The sequence below is a fragment of the Monodelphis domestica genome, chromosome 1 (assembly GCF_027887165.1).
Source record: "Monodelphis domestica isolate mMonDom1 chromosome 1, mMonDom1.pri, whole genome shotgun sequence".
Classification (NCBI taxonomy): domain Eukaryota; kingdom Metazoa; phylum Chordata; class Mammalia; order Didelphimorphia; family Didelphidae; genus Monodelphis; species Monodelphis domestica.
In genome coordinates this window covers 37453573-37477268 of record NC_077227.1, presented here as the reverse complement: position 1 = coordinate 37477268, position 23696 = coordinate 37453573, and the positions used below count along the sequence as shown (strand labels likewise).

Here is a 23696-nt window from a genome sequence, read left to right as displayed (position 1 = left end):
AGTAAATACTGAAGAAGGTGGAGCACTAAAAAGAGCACCAAGTTTCAGTTAGTTCTAGGAGTCATAATGAATATGAGATGAAAAATTCAAGGATGAAAGAATGTGTAAAAAATAAAGCAGCGATTCTGAAAGGGGCAGAAAAAGATTAGGGGCAAAAGGTAGATATAAAAATACTAAAAGAAAAATAGTAAAAGAGATAGCTGTGGTTCTAAAAATGGGTTCAGTGGGGAGCTATGAATAGAATATAAAAGGAATCATCATGCCAATATTCTAATTAGAATCTTGGGGCTAATTATATATCCAAAATTTTCTGCCTCTTGGTACTCACACACAATAGCTAGCAAACTGCAGTATATTTCAAAGGGGTTTAGAACTTGACAATGACTCAAGAAAACATGCAAAAGCACAATGAAAAATATAAAATATAAATGAACAATGTAATATTACTGTTTTTAAGAATTTATCTACTTAAATCAATATTCTCTCAAAATTATTCTTAAAGCAAAATATACATCAAAATCTAATAAGGTTTAACTTCTGCAGAAGCAGTTTGATTTTTTAAAAGCAGTTATTCAACATTTGGGCTAAGCTATGTGAGTAAGCTCCTTAGGACTACAAGCAATCTTACAATTCTTTGGTATCCCCCAAAATTCTGGGCAAGTTCTAGATGTATAGTAGATGGTCGATTTCCCTTTCATGTATTTTGCTGCATAACTCCAAGAGTGATTTTTCGATTTCCCTTTCATGTATTTTGCTGCATAACTCCAAGAGTGATTTTTCTTTACTTGGAAAAATCTTTCAGAGGAAACATTATCTAGTTTACAGTAGGGTGAGTCTATTCACGTTATTTATCTTTTGCTTTTCTAAATGACCATATTTATACTTAAAATTACTATCATTTTGTCAAACAAAATGTAAACAATATTATTACAGCAGGCTTTTTAAAAGCACCTGTTACAAAGGTTAATATTTCTATTAAAATTAAAATGAAGACTTTAATAGATCTAGGATAATGCATTAAGTCACTTATCCAAGTTATACAAGTTAATTTTGTTTGACTGTCAGGATAAAATTCTGATTGGCAGCAGAACAAATTCAGTTTAGCTACATAAAAATGCCAAAAAATTAATTTTTGGTTAACAAATTTGGCAAAATGTATTCAATAGAAAAACTTGTGCTTCAAAAATTGTCAAGTTGAAAGAAAAGGCAAGCAGACTCACAAAATACAAAGAGTACATATGATTAGAACAAGAGTCAGAGTTCTACCACTAACCTGAAGGGCTTCAACATAACCTTGGTCAAGTCACTGAACTTTTGTTTTCTTATAAGTACAATGGAAGAGGAGAAAAGACGGTAGATTGTTTTCATTTAACTAATTACCATTAAGTAAATATCTAAAAAAATATGTAAAATTTTAAGTCAGTGCAAAAATTACATCTTGTCTATGTATTTGCCCATTCCACCAATAAATGTGATGATATGCTATCTCCTTTCCTTTACATTCAGAGAACTTGAAATTGAACTTGAAATATCTAATAGATACTGGCACATAAAAAATGCTTGTTGACCAAGTCTCTAGCCATATACTTACTCCTTTATAAAAGAGTGACTGAATTCAGTAAAATACTTTCCCAGCAGGGGCAGTAGTCACTAGTAATAAGCCTGAATGAACCTTTTCCAATGATTTAATTGGTCTGAATGGAGAAAACCCAATAGAGAAATGTTAAAACTGCTCTGCAAAGAACTTGTTACTGCCCCTGCTGTTCCTTGAACAAGTAAATTTCTAATACCCTGAAGTCTTACTCTGGTATCTCCTCACGGCATGGAAATGACCTGAAGTTCTTAAAGCTTTTGCCACTCTTATGGTTGGATCAGTCAAGGATCAATCATTAGCTTAGTTGAAATAAATTCATCAGTTTGGTTCAATAAATGTTAATGCCCTTACTGTGTCCAAGGGACTGCACCAGGCACTGGAAATAAAGGCAAAAAGAAAGGACTGCTCTCTACTTGCAAGGAGCTTATATTCCACCAAAAATGATATCAATGCAAGTACACAAGCTAATTACAGGGTGGAGATAACACTAACTAGAAGGGAAGGAGAACCAGCACTGAGCCTCAGAAATGTTACACAGGGACAGCCTGTTCAAAAGGCACAAAGATGGGGGACAAAATGTTCAGGAAACATAACACAGACTGGATGACAGGGAGGGTAGAGCCAGACCATGTAACACTAAAAGCCAGGCTGAGCAGTTGGTAGTTTATTCTAGAGATAGTCAGCAGTCAGTCACCAAAGATTTCTAAGTAGGGTAGTGTCAGACCTGCATCTTTAGATAATTATTTTGTGTGAAGGATAATTTCAGAGAGGAAGGACTAGAAGTAGGCCAAGCAAGCAAGAGATTTTTACAATAGGCCAGACCAGATGTAAGTGAGGGAGGGCCTGAACTTGGGGGAAGGGTGGGCAGCACATGCAACAGTATGAGTAGAAAGACAGGACTGAGGAGTAATAAGAAAAAGAGAGGGCAACTAGGTGAATACAGGGAGTAAGAGGTAAGAGCCAAGAGCACTTCTGGGATTTCAAACCTAAGTTATTAGGAAGAGGGGGTAGTGCCCTCAAGAGGCCTAGGGAAATTTGAATCAGGAGTGTGTTGGGGGAGAAAGGAGAGAATATGAGCAGTTTTGGACAAGTTGTCTTCAAAATGCCAAATGGAGATATCTAGGAGCCAGCTGGCCATGTAGGGTTGAAGTTCAGGAAATTCGGTTGGATGTCTATGTTTGGGAGTAATTCGCTTAGAGATAACTGAACACAATAAAAATCAAATCACCAAAGACCATGTAGGATGGAGAAAAAAAAACCCAGGAGAAAGCCTTGGGGAACAAAGGGACACATTCACTCAACTATCCAGCAAGGAGGCAGAAAAGAATGGTGTCACAGGCACCAAGACATTTAAGAATATCAAGAATGGAGGAAGAATCATTCAAAAGCTTGCCCAAAGGCAAGGGAAATTCTGATAAAAGAAAAGACCAACAAATTCTGGCAATTCAGAGATCCTAGGAAACCTCAGAGAAAGTTAATTTGTAAAATGCTAAGAAGTAGAAGGCAAGGAAGTAATGGCAAAAGGCATAGATCATTCCATTTAGGAGACTGGCATCAAAAGGGAGGATGAAAATTTGAGGGGTTTGCCAGGTCATACAAAGGTTAAGGGTGAGATCTCAGTATGTTTCTAGGTAAGGACTTAATGTTTTCTGAATTAATTGGATTGACCTGGAAACCTAATCATCATTGATGATCAGAACTCAAAAGGCACTTTGTTTATATTTCCCTTATACACTTATTATCATACATCTGTGTATATATCACACATCCCTTTCCCAGATTGCATCTTTTCTGGCACCTAGCAATGCTCAGCTCGGTACACATTCAGCGCTTACATGAACATAATTCTTGTGTCTTCTTGACATGGCAACCACTGGAGCTCCCTCCAAATCTCCTTGCTACATTCTCATTTGAATCTTTTAAGCTACTATATAGGAGTTGTCTACCTTCCGTAATCTGTGCCTAGTCTCCTGTATTTTACCTCCCACCCCAAGGCCAGAATAGTACTCTTTCAGCTATATTTTGGGTTAATTCCTGGGCTGCTGTAAATCACAAAACCTCTCTACTTCAGTTTCCCTGGGAAAAAAAAGGGGGGGGGGTAGGGTAGGTGAAATGAATGTTTAGGTCTTTTCCAGCTATAAAATTCTATTTATAGGCGGACCTGGGAACTAAACTACCCCATTGATTCTGGAAGGAAGCATCTTTCAAGATCCAAAATAACCAACTTAAAAGTGAACTTTGGGATTATATCCTTGCATAAACTTGACAGTACCTGTCTTGACTATTGATCTCAGTCCTAAATCAAATCTCACCAGGAATTAGGGTAAAATACTAATTAATTATGCTCAAGAAAATTACTAAAATACAATTTAAGACTAATATTTGTTTCCTGGACACATCACTGCAAGTTAAACATTTTAAACTTGGGCCAATACTACAATTTAATATTCATGCTACCTTAAATAATAACCATCTAACTCTACCAAATACTAAATTTGACAAATAAGGTATTTTATAATGGATTAATATTCAAAATGAAGAGATCTGAGCTATACACAAAATGCTTTTCAACAGCAGTACTCTCCTGTATAAAAATAAAGCTTTTCTTAAAAGCAAATTATGATCAGTTTTGAAATTTATTTACAAAATTGAGTTAAGCTTTTATATTTCCCTTTTCCAAAGTCAATGTCAACTAAAGCAAGTCTATAGTTTAAGTTACATAAAAGTAAATAACATGCATACTTTAGAAGGAACTATGACAATTATAACAAATGTTTACAAAGTATGAAATAAAAACTCACCTTTAGTTATTAGTTTTGCACTACTTTTGTTTTCACCATCCTCAAAGGTTCGGTTTGTGCTCTTTTCTTTTAAACCAAGGAAAGTACTCTCACAAGGTAAGCACTTGCTGGACACAATAATGTCTTCGCTGATTGGTTGACTAATACAGCTGTTTGCTTCAAGTACAGAGGTGAAGTCACTCAGATGAGCAACTTCACCAGGCTCCAACTGGGAGGAACTCTTAGCTTGGGCCACATTCTTTGAAGAAACTGGTAAAGACTCTTCATCACTATCAAATCCAAAAGGATCTTCTGAATTTTCATCTTCCACTTTAGGCTTCTTGGGAATTTCTGGGATATCTGGATTTAAATTTGGCCTCTTTTGGCCTAATTTAGCCATAAAGGTAGTTTCTCCCCATTTTGTACTAAGGGTGGTCCGTTTGTTGGAAAAAACTTCATCAAATTTTGAGCTGCCATTTCCCCCTTTCCTGCTATATGTTTTCCCAAATCTGGATGTCATTTTGACACCTGTTTCATATTCTCTGTGGGAAACCAAGAAAATATAACCAATATTATAATTTTAAAATTTGTAAAATAAGTTGCCAACCAGATATGATATAGACTTACAATTCACATCACAAAATATTAGAACTCATTAAAGCTCCAAATTAAACCAAGTCATGTAAAATACCCATTTACAACACTTTCTGCGCATAAGTATATTAAGTTTAATGATTAAAAAGCTTAATTAGACACTCATCTTTTGAAAAATTTTGGTGTGAAAAGCTCAATTCCTAACTACTGGGCTGTATTAAGCCAAGAAAAACATAAACAAAATGCAATTAAGGGGTATTTACCTTTTAGACACTTCAATGTTGGGTCATATCATGTTTCTGGTTTCCTAAATTTTCACTTTTAGTGTCAAAAATGGGCATGTTAAATCTAATGTATACTTCTGTCCTAACTTCAAAAATGTTGAGTCTCATGCTAATTTAGTCTGACTTTGAAGATACTATTTTTGTATTTGATAAACTAGTGCACACTAGGTTCTTTAACATTAGCTCCAGGAATATGATACAATATGACAAACTTAAGATGTTGCCCCCCTCTTTTTAACTTTTGTCCATGAACTTCAAGGATTCAGTGATTCATTCAAATTTATCAAACCAATAAGGATGGCATTACTAAAGGAGAAGACATGATTGTATAAATACCTATCTCAATATAAAATATCCAGAAAGTTAAACTACATTGAAAGATCAATTCCATTCAAAAATATTTAAGTGCCTACTAGAGTTCCAGGTACTGTGCTATACTAGCAAAGGTTTCTATTTTCAAAGACCTCACATTCAATTGGGTTGAAAATGGGGGAAGGAGGAATAACTTGCATCCATTAATTTGCCTACTTCCTTCTCTCCCAAAAGTAGAAATTATTCATCTTTTCAGAACACCTTCAAACTGTATAACACGTATTTTCACCAATATCCCCCTTTCAGTTAACTGTTGAAAACTTTTCAAAAAATTTTAAAATGCCCACTATACAAATCTAGTTGCATTTACAATAAACTCTCAGAGGGGTATACAACTTCACTGTAATGGAATTATGAGCTTCAAGTGGACTTTAGGTCACGTTCCTGGAAAGCTTTCCCTTACACCAAATTACCCCTATGTAATTTTGGGGGACACTCACCCAACATTCTGAAGAATCATTATTCAACTCATCTTTTGGGATATTAAGCTATTTTTCCTCATGAGATATACAACTCAATAACGAATTTAGAACATTTCCTATCACCTTGGGGAGTAGAACTAGGAAAAATCAGAGAATCTTGGGTTTTTCTTTCACAGGTGTTATAAAACAAAATATTTTATTTACATAACTGTATTAAGTTTCGTCTAAAAACAGGAGAAATTAGTTACTTCACTTAATTGTCACATATATCACAGCGGGATATGTATACATCTGAGGCATTTCCCAAAAAGTGGATTGGGAATTCCTTGGATTTGGGTTTTAATCTTCATACGGTTCTGGGCCTCAGTTTCTCCTCCGTAAAATGAGAACTGATCGAACCAACCTCTCAAACCATGACCTTAAAAAGTTAACACCACATAATTTGCCCAAAGCTTACTTTCTCAATGGAAAAATCTCCCCTTTGCAGTGGAGGACCAGGTCAAAACTGGAAAAACTCCCTTAGAGCTTCCGGGATGCCGCACACGAGTGGAGCCCGCAGTTAGCGAACCGGGCCCAGCCGCGCCGCTCGGGGTCCGGGGCGCGGGCGCACAACTTATACTCACGGTCTCACGTACATGTGCATAGGCGCGTGGGTCTTAACCTCTCACTCGGGGCTTCGGAGACATTTGCAACTCCTCCAAACAACCTGTCCTGGCCGGAAAGAAAAGGGGACTTGGGTGATCTGGAGTCCGGGGGACTCTTCCTGCCCCGCCCCGCCGCCACGGTGCGGGCTCACGGCGCCCACACTTTCTGTCCCACACCCAGCTCCGGGGCTTCCTCTCCCCCCTTCCCCAGTCCAGTTCTCCGGGCACAAATGGGTGCACTTGACCGAGAGGCGTCCCGGACCTGGCAGCCGCCCGAAAAGGGCCCGGGGTGGGGGCTGGGGGAGAAAGGAGGGCAAGGACCGAGAAGGCACTTCTCTCCGCCCGCCAGCCCGTTCCCCCAACTTCCTCCGGGTGCCCCGGGTCCCCTCCCGGGTCCCCCGTCTCGGGCGGGGCCTAGCGGCAGTCGCGAAACCTCACTTACCCTGGGCGCCGGGCGGGCGGGGTGGGGACTCCGGGCTTCGGCCGCCACCGCCGCCGCCGCCGCCTCGCTTTCCCGGCGGCCCCCGGGCGGCGCGAGCCGGGCAGCCGCTGGGGCCCCCGCGCGCGCTAGGCGGGGGGGAGGGGGGCGGACGGTTGGCGCGCGCGAGGTGGGAGACGGTTGACGCGCGAGGAAGAGGGAGCCGAGGAGGGGGAGGGGAAGAAGAGTTCCGCTGCCGCTGTCGTCCGCTCCGGGCCCAGAGGAGCCTGCGGGGAAGGGAGGAGCGGGAGAAGGGGAAGGGGGGAGCGCCGGCGGCGGCTGCCCCGCAACTTCCCCCGCTGCCGCCGCCGCCGGCCCGGGCCTAGGCCGTCCCGTTCGCGCCTCCGGCGCTGGCTAGCTCCGCGAGTTGGGCCGCCGCCGCCGCCGCCGCCGTCCCCGCCTGCGCCGCCTCCTAGCCCGGTGAGTGGTCAGGGCTGGAGTTTGAGCAGGGCCCTGAACCATCTCAACGCCATTTGCGCTCCCCGGCCGGCCGCCCCCCTTCCTCCCCCAGCCGCCAGCTCCGTCACGGCGCTTCCCACAGGCCCCGCGCGGCCCTAGTCGCCGCAACCAATCGCGGCGCCGTTCGTGCCAACTGCCGCGCACGCGCGGGACGCCGCACGCGCGGGGACCCGCCATGGCGCCGGCCGCGAGGGTCGACGGGAGGTGTAGTTCCCTGCCGGACTCCCAGGGCGGGGGCGTGAGTGAGCAGCTGGCGTTAGGAAGAAGAGAGTAGGAGGAAGGGCCAAGGATCTGCCGAAAGCCTGGACCTGAGCTGCCACTGCTGCCGCCCTCGAAAACTTCCGGCCCTGGGTGGGGTGTGCAGGTGCTTGAGTCTCGGCGCACGTCTGGGTGTCCGTGACTTGCAGCAGCCCGGGGACCTGGAGGCGCCCGCCGAGGCCCCCGGCTTAGTAGCGAGCTCTGACCAGTCTCGGGGTGCACTGGGGGCGGCCCCAACCCCGGAAACCTTGACGGGCGTGGGATAGTGGAGTGCGCCCTTTTGCCGGCATAGTCTGGCCAGAGCTCCCACGGGGCACCCAGAGAGGCTCAGGGACCCGGGATTCGGGGTGCCCAAGGCGATGGAAAGGAAAGGGGAAGACCCCCTCCCACTCCCGGTATCTCTGTGTGTCTGTGTCTCCTTCCAGTCTCTTTCTGTCCTTCTGTCTGACCGTCTCTCCGTCTTTTTCTGTCTCTGTCTCTCCTTGTCTTTTTCTCTGTCCCTCACTTGATCCACATAATCAGCGACATGCAGCCCTCATGAAGATATCAACGAAAATATTTTAAGATACTTTTTATGGAAACAAGTAAGCAAGCACCTTTTTTTTCTTTCTCACTTTAATTTTAATTTTAAAGAATTATAAAATCCTTCTTATCTGAACATTGCTTAGTGCTCCAAATGAGTCATCCTGGAAATTGACAGCTTCTAGCAACTGAGGTCACCTATCTGTAGGGGATCAGGTAACTAGATCTGTTTTCTTGTTTCTTCTCTCTCCTCTCCCTCTCCCTCTCCACTCCCTCTCTCCCTCTCTCCCTCTCTCCCTCCCCCTCCCTCTCTCCCCTCCCCCTCCTCCCTCCCTCTCTCTCTCTCTCTCTCTCTCTCCTCTCTCTCTCTCTCTCTCTCTCTCTCTCTCTCTCTCTCTCTCTCTCTCTCTCTCTCTCCTCTCCCCCTCTCCCCCTCTCCCCCTCTCCCCCTCTCCCCCTCTCCCCCCCCTCCTCCTTCCTCCCTCCCTAGTCTGTCTGTCTCTCCCCAAACCACCCCTATTGTGAAAAAGTTTCTTTCTTACTTTTTGGTGTGGTAAACCTTAAAAACCCTTATCAATAGAAAACCAGATATATTTGACCCAATTATATAATTACTGTGAATTACCCTAGTCTGGTCATAAGGAGACCTGGTTTCTAATTCTGCCTTTGCCTGTAGACATCTGGGTGACCTTGACTTACATTCCTTTAATAATCTGGGCCTCAGTTTGCTCATTTGTAACATAAAGGGATTGAGCTGTATAATAATTTCCATTCAGCTATTTAGCCGAGTCTTTTGAAAAATTATCAACATAATATTTTTTCCTACTTAAAGTTTAATAAATATCTCAAAATCATACCCATGATTTCTGTATCTATAATGTGACTTACTCTTCAGGAAATGGGAGGTTAATGGAGCTTTAGGAAATTACTTGAGAAATTAATAAAGCATGTTACTATTTTTTTTTCTAAACTCTAACCTTTTGTCTTAGTAACTCATTTCTAAGTCAGAAGGGCAAAGGCTAGACAAACAGTGTTAAGTGACTTGTCAAGGTGACACAGCTAGGAAGTATCTGAGAATACATTTGAATCCAGCTCCTAACACATGCCTGGTGTTCTATCTGCCATGCCACCTATCTGCTTCATTTACCATTTTTCTTAAAGACCTCCCATGCATATACCTAGAATTATGAATAGAATGTGTTTATGAAGTACTTAAAGTAACTTTATCTTAAATCATAAAGAATACTTTAAATACTATATTACTGGTATATTTGTGAAGATCTATAATGAGTCCTTGGAAAACAGCTCTAATTCCAGCCAGGGTGCTGCTTAGCAGTTGAATGATTAAAGCACTACACATTGGTGAGTTATTGTAAATATAGATAACCTATACCCCAACTTTGTACCTATACATTAAAACTTTTATGCACACTATACTTTTTTTTTCTTTTTAAAAGCCAACTTTTACTGCAGCTGGCTTGAATGGTAGTTAGGTCAGAATTCTGACTTGTTTTATTTGAACCAGTTTTGCTTTTAAAAGTCTATGTGGGACCTTTTATAATTTTCTTTGAAGACAACTTGTTGGGGTACAGGCAATACTTGCTATAATTACTTAGATGATACAGTGGTGGGTGCTAATTAAGGGGTAATTATCATCAGAAGCCAAAGCTAAGATCAAAAAACCAGAGGAGCAAGGAGATAATTGCAAGATTTTATCCCAAAGGTATCTTAAGCTAGCTGTTAACCCTCTCTATTCAAAGTATGTGCATTCTTTGTGAGCTAGGCCCAGTGGCTGGATAAAATGTTTCTGTAGCTATTGAAAATCGAAGACTTTTCAAAAATACTCCAGAGAGGGAGGATCAAATGTGATAGACTTTGCTACTAGCAGTAATGCAATGATCCAGGACAATTCTGAGGGATTTATGAGAAAGAATGCTGTGCACATCCAGAGGAAGATCTGTGGGAGTAGAAACACAGAAGAAAACATATGATTTTTATTTGTTTATGTGGGTATATGATTTGGGGTTTGGGTTTTGTAAGATTACTCTTATAAAAATGAGTAATATAGAAACAGGTTTTGAGTGCTAATACATGTATAATTCAGTGGAACTGCTTGTGAACTCCGGGAGGGAGGGGAGAGGGAAGAAGGGAGGAAGACAACACGAATCATGTAACCATGGAAAAAAAAAACCAAACCCTTACCTTCCTTCTTGGAGTCAATACAGTGTATTGGCAGAAGAGTAGTAAGGGCTAGGCAATGGGGGTCAAGTGACTTGCCCAAGGTCACACAGCTGGGAAGTGTCTGAGGTCAAATTTGAACCTAGGACCTCCCATCTCTAGGCATGACTCTCAATCCACTGAGCTACCCAGCTGCCCCCAAAAATATATTTTTTAATAAAATTATATTTAAAAAATTTTAACACCCCAGGGATCCTTTTTTTAAGTGTCTTTTGTTTTCTTCCCATTTTGAAGATAACCAACTAAAGAAATGTCACCTGAGATGAGCTTGTCCACATATACAGTAGAGCTCTCCTGTAAGTGAATGTCTCTTTGACCCAAATTTGAGTAACAGTCACACTCCTGTCTGCATCCAGGTCACCTAGAACACAGGAACTGCAATTCAATCTTGGGGATTTCTTTAAAACACACACACGCACGCACGCACACGCACTCACTCTCTCTCTCTCTCTCTCTCTCTCTCTCTCTCTCTCTCTCTCTCTCTCTCTCTCTCTCTCTCTCTCTCTCTCTCCTTGGCTAAAACTTTGTGCCCTAGTGGTCAAGCTATGGCCAGGCCAGGAATGCCTACCACCACCTGGGCCTACCCTTATTCCCTGCTGACAGCCTTTGACTTCCTTTGGTTATTTTCCATTTTCTTTGTTTCTCATGCAGCTCCATCTGCATTTGAAGGAAGCAAGCTTCTGAAGCTGGTGTTCAGAACTGTGTGGTACCTCTTTATTTCCCGTCTGGGCCCTACCTTCCCCCCCCCCCCAGGAGAATCTACTATTGGTTTCTTGGGAGTAGGGAAAATCTCTTTAAGGGGCACAACCAGTACTTGTGGAAATTTACTTTCTATTCATCATGACGCCAGAAATAAGCAAACAAAAGCTTTGCTTTCCACCTATCACAAATGGCTATTCTGCAAGACTAACCCTACCTGTCTTCAGAGGAGAGTTGGCACCTCCCACCCCCAACTAGACTGAGAAGAAGGAAAGTCCCAAGTGAATTTACAATTACATTTTGATTATAGGTTTCAGAAAATACCCCTGAGGAAAATAATGGCTGTGGTGTGTATTGCCTTCACCTAGCAGATGGTTACAAATTGGAGTTCCTGAGAAATAATCCATTTTTTTATTTGTATGATTTTTTTTAAAGGAAATGTCTTGAAAGTCATCTAAGAGGAGGTGAAGGGAACACACATGATCCTTTTTAAAACAGGATGTTTGTAAACCTCTGATCACTTTAAAGCACTATATAAATGTTAACTTTTGTTATTATTTTAATATTTTCTGAAGAGGAAAAGGCCATTTTTGGATTGCTTTATTCGTGTCTGTGTGTGTGTGTGTGTGTGTGTGAGAGTGTTTAGCCCAGTGCCTTGTGGATAGGTGCATAATACATGCTTGTTATTGGGTGGATCTTTTTCTTGCTCTAGAGAATTTCTGTTAACTTTCCACTTTCAGAAGGTGGAAATCCCTAGAAAATACCATAATGACCTTATTTTTCAGGAAAATGAGTAAATACCCCAAAGACCTCCTTTTGGGAGTATGTTGCTGTCTAGTCAGTCCTAAGTGCAAAGGAAGGAAAAGCAGAATGTGGTTGGGGAGTCATTCTAACAATGTGGAATGTGGAGAAAGGCTGCCATCTTTGTAGGCTGGCCAGCGTCAGAGTCAGAGCGAGCCCAATGGACTAGGCTTCAAAACTTCCTCATCTGCCCTGAGCATTCTGTTTCCTTTCAGGGCCAGGCACTTCCCAAGTCCAGTGGCTGTTAACACCAAAATTATCTCGGGTCTCCTCTTCCTATTTCTGCTACCAGGCCTTGGTTACTTACTACCCTTTACTTGAAAATTGCAGTAGCTCCCAGGCCTTCCTCCACCTTTGCCCTTCTTCAATCCGCCCTTCCTTCTGTTCCCAGACTTATCCATATAAATATGTCCGATTAGGAAGACTCTTTACCTTCCAAAGGAAATTTAAAGTTCTGTGTCCCAATAGAATCATCACGGGATTTAGGCCCAGTAGAAAATACCTCTGAGAAAATAATGGCTGTGCTGTGTGCTTTCTTTTTGTTTCTCTTTCTTACCCTCTGCCTTAGGATTCATGCTATGGATTGGAGGAGCAGTACGGGCTAGGCCAAGGGGGTGAAGTGACTTGCCCAGGGTCACACAGCTGGGAAGTATCTGAGACCAGATTGGAACCTAGGACCTTTGTCTCCAGGCCTGGCTTTCCATCCACTGAGCCCCACAGCAGAGTTCTTAAAGAACATCTAGTTCAAGCCTCTCCTTTTACAGAGGAAACTGGAGTTTGAAGCCTCTTGACTTCCCCACCCCCAGGGCCGGCCTCCTGTCCAGGATAAGCTGGTCCATGTGGAGCAGGAGGGACCTCCCCACTCACCAAGGAGGCCATCACAGGGGGCGGGGAGCATCCGAGCCAGGGAGCAATGTGAGCACTTACTTAACCTGTTCACTGCTCATTAGAGAATCAGCAAAGGATTGTGTTTGGGGGAATAAAGGCGGACGATTCCACACGCCAAAAAGATTGGGAATGTTGTTTTTTGCTAATCCCACAATTACAAACTATTTATCCTTTCATCTTTCTAAAGCCGCAAAATCTGCTGCTGCCCTAAAAAAGCTACTTGTTTCCCTTTACCCTTGCCAATAAGAAGAGATCCAGGGCTTGTCTTACTGGAGGAAAAGCTCAGCCTCATCCTGCCTTGTGGCCCCGTGTTTTCCCAGCTCTCCTTTAGTGTCTGCAGCTTCCTCGCCCTGGGAGGCCTTTCCCACCTGCCTTCTCCATCTCTGGAATTGCCCCCACCCAACCCATGCAGATGGCACCTCATCGCCAAGCCTTTGTCCATTCCTCGGGATGCGGGATGCCCCCAGAAGGTGCCGGGGACCCCGGCTGCAGCCTATCCTCTCCTCATCCCTTGGTGAGCTTCTGGAGGGCCGAGCCTGGCTTTCCTCGTGCCTTGGCCTATGGCAGCACCCCAAGGTGCTCGTTAGCCCCGAAAGCCTTGGTGAGCCCCCAGGGAGTAAGGACTCCCCCTGTACCTTCTAGGACTCAGACTTTATCATGGTCTTATCAGGCTCCTCAGGGCAGAGGCCTGGTGGGTGCCGGAAATGGGTCATGGCTTTGCCTTTGTCTAATAAGTATGGGAACCCCGAGGGAGCTTTCATTCCTTCACTGGAGATCCTTCAGGAAGAGTACCCCGAAGAAGAGCCCCCCCCCCCCCCCCCCCCCCCCCCCCCCCCCCCCCGCCAGGGTAGTGAGGGGGAAGGAAGTGAGAGGAAACATGGTGGCCCTTCGTGGGGGAGAGGAGAGGAGGTGACCCCACGGGGGAGCCAGGCCCAGAGAAGGGAAGAGAAGCCAGGGGAGCAGGGAGCCGGGCCAGGAGGCCGCCTCATGCTACTAGCTGGGGGAAGGGACGTGGCCTCATAGGACAGCCCCGCTGGGGGAGGGGAGGAGAGGGGACTCCCTTGGGGAGCTGCTGGGCAGTCTCTTGGTGTGGGAGCTCCCTGCCAGGAGGATCAGGTTACTGTGCTCATTGGCTTTACCAAGGACGGACTCTTGGGAAGCCTGGGCTGCGCTCTCTGGGCCCTGAGTGTCTGCCTCCCTCTGCAGGCCTTTGGAGACTCGCTGGAGGAGGGTCGGGCTGTGCAAACACGAGCCGATGCCTTGGCGAGGTTGCCAGGCACCTGCGAGGGCCCCTCTGCTCCCGCGAATCCAAATGTGATCTGGAGCATCGGAGGGCGGCTGGAGATCCCCGGCCTTGAGGGCAGCAGATGGGGAAGGCTGGATGGGAGCTCCCTGCCAGGCTCCAAGGCTCAGCTGGGAGTCTGGATCCGGGTTCCAATCCCACTTCAGATTCTTCCTAGCTCGGGCCTCTCTGGGGCTCTGCTTCCTCTTCAGACAGTGAGCGCCCCCTCCCCCCCCAGCCCTCTGCCTCCACTCCTTTGGGTCACTCCCTCCCAGTGAGCCCGAGGGGATGGCTCTCCTCGGGCCGGGCCCTGGGGTCCCCTCCGCAGTCCCTTTTGCACCCCGGAGTTTGTGTGCCGACAAGGCTACGTATTCAGAGTGTCCGGGTCCTGCGGAGAGGAGACCCGGCCAAGCTTTCTGGCTTGGAATTGAAGGGGGGGGGGGGGGCTCCATGGCGCTGAACTGCCCTTAGGGAAGGAATGAGGGGAGGCCCCGAGGCCGAGAGGGAAGGAACTTGGGGACCCGGGAAGGGGGGGGCCTTCTCCCTCAGCAGCTTCCTTCCCTCCCTGCTCTCCAGCATGGCGCTCCCTCGGTGCGCTTCGGGGCTCTCTTGTCTTGCTTGGCAGCCTCTTCCAGCTCCCCAAGTCAGCACCCGCCTGAGAGGCCTCCCGCTTCATTATGGATGAGCCTCAGCCGGGAGGCCTGAAAGACGAGCTGTCTGTCTCCCATCAGCTTTTCCCAGCTCCCGGCCAACCTCTTGGAACAGGAACACCCACGAACCCCACCCCCCACCCCAAGGAAGGACTGGCTGGATCTGGGCGACAAACCCACTTGTTACTACGGGGTGATCCGGACAGCCGGAACCCCCAAACATGGGACAGCATAGCCTGCGGTCAGGCCTGCCTGAGAGGGAGGCGGGAACTCTCCCAGCCTCAGGGATGTGGCGCCCATCCTCTGCTTGCTACTTTGGGAAGATCTCTTTCCTCCAGCCCAGGAAGTGGTGGTCCAGTGGAGAGCTGGAACCGGAAGACCCGCCTCCTCCGCTCTGCCTCCGTCTCCTCACCTGCCAAATGGGGATCCTCATTGGGAGGACCCAGCGGGAGGTGTGTGCTTAGGTCACCCTGGCCCAGGCTCCTGGTTCTCTCAAGGATTCCTGCCTCACTCTCCGCCGCCGGGTGACCTACGCACCGAGACTGTCTACCGGGTTTTCTTGGGAAAGAATCAGGAATGACCTGCCATTTCCTTCTGCAGCAGATTAAGGCAAATAAGTCGAGTGACTCGCCCAGGGGCACACAGCGAGAGGCCTTGCGGCTTCCGGACTAGTTTTAGTGCCTTGATTACCCACCTAGTGAGGGCGGGCGCTCTGGAAAGGCTCCTCCATCCTCCATCTAGCCCAGGAGAGTGTCAGCTCCCGCTGGTGCTCCTCGCAGCTCCTGAGGGATCCATGATGGGGCAGGCCCACAGGAGAGGCCGGAGGGGGAGAGGCCCTGCCTGGCCACCTCTCTGTCTCCCATCGATGCTCCATAGCAGCCAAGCTTCTCAGAGCCCAGTTCCTGTTCGGGGATCTCTGCGCATGGGACTGTTTAATGTGAAAACGAGCCCTGGACTGGGAAGCTCTTCTGGGCTGCAGAGCGGGACAAGGAGGTCTCCAGAGGCGGGGGACGGGGAGCGCCCCACCCCCCAGGAGACGCCCCTGAGCCCGGCTGTGCTGATGGAGAAGCTCCGGAGCGGAGCACCTGGCGGCTTTCTTCAGGGCTGAGGGGACCCTGCAGGAGCGAGTTGACCGTCCCAGCCTCCTGGAAGGTCAGGGATGGGAACAGCCAAGAGAACGTCCTCTGGCCTCACAGGATCCTCCCCATCCCCCTCCCCACCCCCACGTGGCACAGATGTCGAGGGACTTGTCCAGTCACCCAGATTGGAACTCAGGTCTTCCCCCTTCCCTCCCTCACTCTATTCACAGAACCACGGAGCTGCCCTTCCTCGTCTTATTTACATGGAACCCAGGCAGGGCAGCATGGGCAAGGCCAGGCTCCCCTTCCCCCCCACCCCCACCCCTGGGTCCTTCTGTCTGGAGGCTGGTTGAAAAGTTAGGCTCCCCATACGCTGTCCCCCGTGCCAAGGACGGCCAACTTGTGCCCTCGTTTGCGCTTCTTCCCAGCCGCTCGGAGGCCATCCAGCATTCTGAGGGCTCCGGGCAAAGGTTCATTCTGCAGTCCCGGGACCAGGGGCTGCTTTACGGAACTGGGCTGAGGAGCTCTGGGGCCTCGGGGCGGCCACAGCATTCTCGGGGCAGCCGCCGGCTTCAGTGACTGCGCTCCCGGCCCGCCAGGACCTCCTTTTAGAAGGCTGCTGCCCACCAGAAAGTGTCTGTCCAGGCAGGCCCTGCGGGAGCTGGAAGAGTGTATCTGGTCAAGAAGCGCCCTGAGATGGGGAAAACTGACCCCGCAAAGCCCAGGAAGGAGGGGCAGCTTTGTTTGCTGAAGGGCAGGAAAGGGGCGCAGCTGCTAGGGGACCCCTGTTGTCCATGGAATATCCTTTTTAGTTAGTCTTCCAAGACAGGGAGATATCAGACCACAAAACCCCTCTTCAGAACGCCTGAGGCCAGCGATGGAAGGGGGAGAAAGCCTGTGCCATAGGTGGACACCACAGGGTGTGTCCCTTAGCCCACTTTTTGCTTTCTGCCTGGAATGAGTGAATGAATGGGTGAGTGAATGAATGAGTGAACGAATGAATGGGTGAGTGAATGAATGAATGAAGGACTCTTTACTTATTAAAGTTCTTACTATGTGGCGGGCAGGAGCTGAATCATTGCTTCTTGGGGACCATGCAGGTATGGCGGAGGAAGCCCCAGGGCACCATTTTCCAAGATGACTGGGTTAGTTCCCACCTGCCAGGGGTCCCCAGAGGGGCCTTTGAGAGAGTGAAGGACAGGGGAGGAGCAGCTGCCCAAAGGTGGGAGGAGAAGCTCTGGACTGACAGCCAAGATCCCCGAGTTCAACTTCTAGCTCAGACACCCTAAGAATAAAAGCTTCCTGCCAAGTACTTTACAGGATGTTCTTATCTCATTTGATCCTGTTGACTTGAAAGAAACACAGAACTATTAAATAGTCAGAAAAAGCACTCTTTAATCAAAGCAAGGGGTTCAGTGGGATAGAAGGCCTCTTCACAGAGCTGCCCGCTGACACCCACACAGAGTCCAAGGGTTGAACTCTGGCTGCTCTGGACACTGACCCCTGGGAGAGCCAACCAAGCTAGATGGGCAGCTCCAAGGAACAAAGGATTTGGGGAACCTCTATGCCAGTTGGGGGGTCCAGGGGTTGGGAAAGATGACTGACATCGCTATAGCTACAAGGAAATGGGAGGGTTCAAACTATAACTGACAGAATACAATCAAGCTTGGGGAAAGAATCCTATTAAACTGTGAGCTTCCTAAGAGAGGGAACTATTTTTTTTGTTTGTTTTGTGGCCCTCGTGCTTGACACATTGACCAGCTCACTGTAAATGCTTAATAATTGACTGATTGATTTTTCTTTAAAAGAAAATGGCAATCCCCATAACCCTGTGAGCTAGTATGATCATCCACAGAGGTTTGTCAACATGGAATCTAGAAAGCCCAAGAGTGTAGCCTAGAAAGAGTTAATGATCCTCAGTTTACTTAGCTTAAAGGCTTGACCTTGTCCCTTGAGAGTTCCTCCCTGGGGGAAAGTCCTCCTTCCCAGGTCTCAGACTAACAATAGACTTTAAGGTAGTTTGGGTGGGCGTAGCTAATCCCATCAGATGTTAAGTGTCTCTTTTGTCTCAATGGTTTCTCCCCTTGGGCCAAAGTCCTTTACCAAGATGGCCCAGGGCTGGGTCTTTCCCTTTTGTGTCCCTGGGTGTATGGGGTGCTCAGGGAGGGGTAGTATCTCTGGTATGTAGGGCTTGTCGTGCCCTCCTAGGGCAGCTCTCCAGCCTCTGACCCTCACCTGACACCCAGCTCTCACTTGTGGCTCCCAGTAGCTGCTAGCATGCAGCAGCGGCCACACCCCAGGCAATGGCTAAACCTTGTGAGGGTAGCCATCGGGTCGTCCTCGTCGACCCCTGCCTGGTGAACCAGGGCTTTGCTCATCCAGCATGTGAAGACTGCTTCGGTGGAACAAATGGAAGAAACCAACAAGAAGGTTCAACGGCTGAGAGGGCGACGCAGCAAAGCACTGTGGAGTGCTTAGGGTGTGTTGGAACACAAAGGACAACATGGCCATCCAATGCAGCTGAGGAAGTCTCCAAGTGTAACGACTTTTCGTGCCACTGGACCCAGGCTTCCAACGCCAAGAGAGTGGGACTGTCTCTGTGCATAGACTCTTCCACTTAAATCTTCATGCACAGGTGTCTTTGTGTAGAAAAACACACAAAGACAATAGTCATCCTAGGTTGGAGAGACAACCAACAACAAAGCATCAGCCCCTCACTGGTATTCCTGTCTGGAACTCCTCATTTTCCTTTATTACCATTGTAAAGCCAATCAACTGTCCCTCTCAACCTCAGTCCCCAAGCTTCACCTAGAAAAGTATTTAAGCTTCCCAACTTTAATAGCTCCACTCCTTGGAGTTGTTTGGCTCTCCCAGGGGTCAGTATCCCTTTTCCTTGATTAAAGAGTGATTTTTCTGACTATTTAATAGTTCTGTTTTTCTAAGTCAACAGGTTCAATGACCTGTCCAGGGGCACCCAGCTCATAAATGACTGAGGTGAGATGTGAACTCAGATCTTCCTGATTTCTATTCACTCAAGGACCTGGTTAGCTCTGTTGGGTCCTCAGTTTCTTCATTTATAAAATGGGTTTAATGATATTTTTCCCCTTCCAGGGTTTGATAATGATAGGCACTGGGAACTTCATGAGAAGAATAAGAATTGTTATTAAGTGTTTTTGTCTCATTTGAAGACTGGGGCAAAGTCTTGCTATTTTGGTATCCCTCAAACCCTCACTTGGCATACGGCCTGGTAAATAAGAGGGAGTCAAACACCATGACTGATCAAATTGAACTAATAATTTTTCAAATAATCCTACTGCATCAGCAAGATTTCTGGACGTATCCTTAAAGGACATGGGTTCAAATTCCAGTATGGCAACCACTGTGCATGGAACCTCAGAAAAATCACTGCAGTTCAACGAATCTTAGTTTCTTCATCTTGAAAATGAAGAATTTGTTTCTAGGATATGAACTTTTTTTTTAAACTCTTACCTTCATTCTTAGAATCAATTCTAAGTATCCAAGGCAGACTTATCAAGTTCCAAGGCAGAAGAGTGGTAAGGGCTAGGCAATTTGACATGGGCACTGTACCCCAGAAACCCAGGCGAACCCTTACCAGGGAAACTCCCTTGCCTTTACATCCTTGTGACTCTTAACCTAGAAACACCCAATGACCTCCCCCCCTTGAGATGGCTATCTACCCTGGAACATCCTCCAGACTTAAGATGGACAAAGAGATGAATCTTTATGCCTCCAGGCAGACCCCAGTCAGATGACCACCCACTCCACCAAATGCCTGAGGGCTTACCACTCTAAATCATGTCCCCACCAGGGCATAGAATCTGTTGTAAAAAGGTATAAAAACCTCAGAACTGATGTCATTGGGGGAAACAGCCTTTCCTTTCATGCTGTCCTCCCAAGGAACTGCTCCCCATCTTGCTGTTCCACCTTGCTATCCTCCTGGCCATTTTCCACATTACTTTCTAAATTAGTAAATCTCTTATTTTTAAGCTAAGTTTTGGAGTCTTGCATTAAAGGTATCCTTCCCAAACCCCAAGGGTATCCAGTGCCCATAACGAATTGAGGTGAAATGACTTGCCTACAGCCACATAGCTGGGAAGTATCTAAGACCAGATGCAAATTGTGTGAAGTAGAAATTTAAGGGGACCTTGAGAATTTCAAGGTACACCCTCTTTAACCACTCTTCAAGGAAACGGGAAGCCATTCATTTAAATGGAATGTATGTAATAAGAGAAAAGGGGGGCACTGCCCCATGTCATTGGCCTAAGACAAATGCTCCCCAAAAATTATGAAGAGAGATGTGCAGCCATGTCTTGGGTCCCCAAGACAGACTTGACTGGCTTTGTGCCAAAATACTACAGAGTCAAGACTCACTGGGGCTCTGGGGACAGTATCTCTGGGAGGAATAACACAAAAGATGATTCTCTGAAGAACAATAGAACTTGGGGAACTTGTATACTATTTGGGGAACTAAGGATAGGAAAATATGATTGATTGGCTTCACTATGGCCACAGGGAAGTGAGAAGTCCAAGATGGGATTATTGGGGAGAGGCTGACGCTTTACAATGGGGGGTAGCTGGGTAGCTCAATGGATAGAGAGCCAGGCCTAGAGATTGGAGGTCCTAGGTTCAAATGTGACCACGGACATTTGCCAGCTGGGTGACCCCGGGCAAGTCATTACCCTTCTTCAGCCTTGGAACCAATACACTGTATTGGGTTTTTAAAAAACCAAACAATAGATACAAAAGGAAAGGGGACAGTGTTCCTGGGAAATTTACTGCCAAAGATGATTTTCCAAAGAATAATAGAACTTGGGGGTCTCACATGCCTTTTGGGGAATATAGGACAGTAAACATGCTGACTGGTTACAAGCAGGCTTGGGAGAGAGGCTGGGCTATCTGGTAGTGGCCCAATTTACAATGGATACAAAAGGATGGTTCAGGATGGTGCCAGAAGCCTCTGATACTATGGGAGAAACTTCTAAGACAAAAAAGGGACTTAAGATTTGATTATATCTACTGGTCCCACCTAAACTTATTTATATAAACTTTTAAGGTCTATTATTTAGTCTGGGACTTCCCTTTAGGCAATTTCCTAAGGGACTGGGGCAAACCTGGGGCTCCCCAAAATAAAGTTGACACTATTAATAACAGGAGAATAACACACTAATTTCTCACTCCATACAGAACTCGGGACCTTCTGTCTCCAGGCCTGGCTCTCTGTCCACTGAGCCGCCTAGTTGCTCAGGAAATAAACTTTCTAAGACCAGTTGTAGGCATGTGTCCCAGGGAGAACTAGATAAATGTAGCTTTCCCCTTCCACTCCCTGTGTCTCCCCCGCCAATAATCTATTCAGGGTAGACCTGGGGATTCATCTAATACAAAGACATTGTTCTGTTTTCCACCATTTTTGTCTTTCCAGCCATTAACTGAAATGTGGGCTTGCTTGGACCAATACCTTCCAAGATCTCAGAGCTGACAAAACTGGGCAGGAGGGTGATGTCTACAATCAGGGAAAGGGGAACAACTGGCCAATTCTTGTGTCAGAGTTCTGTTTAGACTTCTTTAAGAGAGGATAGTCATTTGTGATTTCAACAAGACTCAGATCTTAGCTGGGAAAAGCACCAAGCTTTGAGTCCAGGGGCCCAGCTGGAGTCCCAGCTCTTCCACTGAGTAGCTTAGTGGCCTTCTGGACCTCTGAAAGGAGGAGTGGACTAGATGATCTCTCTGGGTCCCTTCCGGCTCTCCAAGCCTTTGTTTCTGTAGTGTTGGCTAAGTACCAGAAAAGGCAATAAGTGTAAGATGGGTAAAAATGCCTGTAGTTTACAGACAAATTCTAGTCATTGGAACAATAAAGACTGAAGAACTTGGGTCAGTTCAGTTCTCTGAACCTTCATTCAACAAATATTTATTAACCACTAAATGGGAGCTGATTGAAAGACTATAATAATAGTGTAAATGGGCCCCTAATTGAGGAATTTACCAAGCAGGCTTCCTTTGTGTAGTCTTTGGCCCAACAATTCCTTGCATTGGTTTAGGAATGTGCATAATTAAGTATTCATTTAGTGCTCTTGTTTGGTTACAAAAAAATAAGGTTTTCAACCTTGGAAGAAATGATACAAATTAAAGACAGCCCAGCCTGGAAGAACAAAGATTGAATGAAAGGAAAACCACTTATTAAGCACTTAGACAGTGCTAGGAATACAAATGACAAGGGAGGAGGTGTTGATCTCTGCCCTCAAGGAACTTATCTTCTCCTGGGGAAGAGAGCTCCTAAAGAAGTATGGCAGCCAGAGTGTAGAAGCTAGGAAGGCCTGTGTTCAGATTTCACCCCATGGCTTTCTCCCTCAGCAAGTTACTTAGCCCATTTGGGCCTCAGTTTCCTCATCTGTAAAATAGGGGGGATGGCTTAGATGGTCTTGAGGGGCCTTCTAGCTCTAAGGCATTGACCCACCTTTCTCTGGCCTCCCCATCTTTTCCCCAACCATCCATAGTTCATTGGACAATATCGCCACCTGGTGGCCCAAAGATTGAAGTTCTGGAGAGACATTTAAGCAGCCTCGGACCCCGAGGCGGCCTGGGCCTTAATTTAATTTAGGGAAAATGTACTGGGTTTGGCAAACAATACCGGCCAGCTCCCCTTGGAGCCAAAGTTTCAGGTCCTAATCGAGGTCTTAGCTCTGGGGGACCTCGGCTGTCCTCTGCTCCAACTCCTCGTTTCACATTCGGGGCGACTGGAGGCTCAGAGAGGCGGGATCCTAGCCAGGCTCACACAGCTTTCTAGTGTCAAAGTTAGACCTGAAGAGCCAGGGTTCAGCCACTCTTGGCACTCATTCTGGGAGGAGCCAAGGCCTGTCTGGTCTGGGTTGCCTCAGAGCAGCCAGCTGGGGAAATGGCCATTTCCCCCATTATTCCTTGATGAGTCCATTACTAGATTAGTTCCTTTTTTTAGAACTTAAAAACCAAAATAAAGGACTTTTCTAGGGGACCACTAGAGATTCGCCCCTTAAAAACATTTTTTTTTTACTTAAAACACCCCCAAAGAGCATTTTCATCTCCACAGCAGAACACAGGAGGATGATTTCTACAGGAAACTAGGAGGAAGTCAAGATTCACTTTCAACGCTGTCCTCCTCCTCTATTCTCCCTTGTGGTTTTCTGGTTTTGTCTCTTTTTAATGCACAGAATTCAGTATCACCCAAGATTCTCTACATCATCTCTTTTATGAGGTCTCTTGCGACAATTAGATTCTCTTTAACCTGTTGGAGTTTGTTCAGCCACTTTCCCGTGGTCTGAGGCCATCTGAGGAACCCAAGAAGAGGCTCATCCTTTTCCTTCCCTCCCCACCTCCTACTTTGAATTATCCCTTCTAGGTCGGAGAGCTTTTTTGGCTTCCTTCCTCTTTTATCCTTTCCCTTAACCCCACGGCTTCATCCCCACAGATCCGTTTTTCAAGTCCATTTCTAATTTTCCTGAAGATTACCCAACCTTCCAACGCATGGCCAACCCTGGCGGGCGAAAGGAAACAGCTCAAAGTTTGGCCTGGAAATTGGCCTCTGGGAAGAAGGAACATTCTCGGAAGGCTATTAGGGTGAAGCCAGGGATGAAAGACAGGCTCCTACGCCCAGGGAATGT

The 23696-nt window shown here is 46.5% G+C and overlaps 1 protein-coding gene and 1 long non-coding RNA gene across 7 annotated transcripts in view; one reads left to right on the top strand and one right to left on the bottom strand.

The window, feature by feature from the left end:
• Positions 1-7693, bottom strand: part of WAPL (WAPL cohesin release factor) — an 89527-nt gene extending 81834 nt beyond the window's left edge. For 4 of the 6 annotated variants that reach the window (XR_459882.3, XM_016426767.2, XM_007478041.3 and 1 more), the window contains exons 1-3: positions 7133-7264; positions 6682-6757; positions 4396-4916 (exon numbers count right to left, since the gene is read on the bottom strand). Coding sequence is in view for 5 of the 6 variants with exons in the window: in XM_016426767.2 (XP_016282253.1) it covers positions 4396-4916; positions 6682-6689 (529 nt within the window). In the remaining variant the exon portion in view is untranslated. Of the gene's footprint in view, positions 1-4395; positions 4917-6503; positions 6660-6681; positions 6758-7132 lie in introns of those variants that run through there. The other 2 variants (XM_007478038.3, XM_007478040.3) reach the window with 2 other exon arrangements.
• Positions 7694-7740: 47 nt separating this feature from the next.
• Positions 7741-13154, top strand: LOC103101889 (uncharacterized). Its single transcript, XR_008911917.1, has 2 exons — positions 7741-8623; positions 12714-13154. It is a non-coding gene; the product is annotated as an uncharacterized LOC103101889 (long non-coding RNA).
• The last annotated feature ends 10542 nt before the right edge of the window (positions 13155-23696 follow it).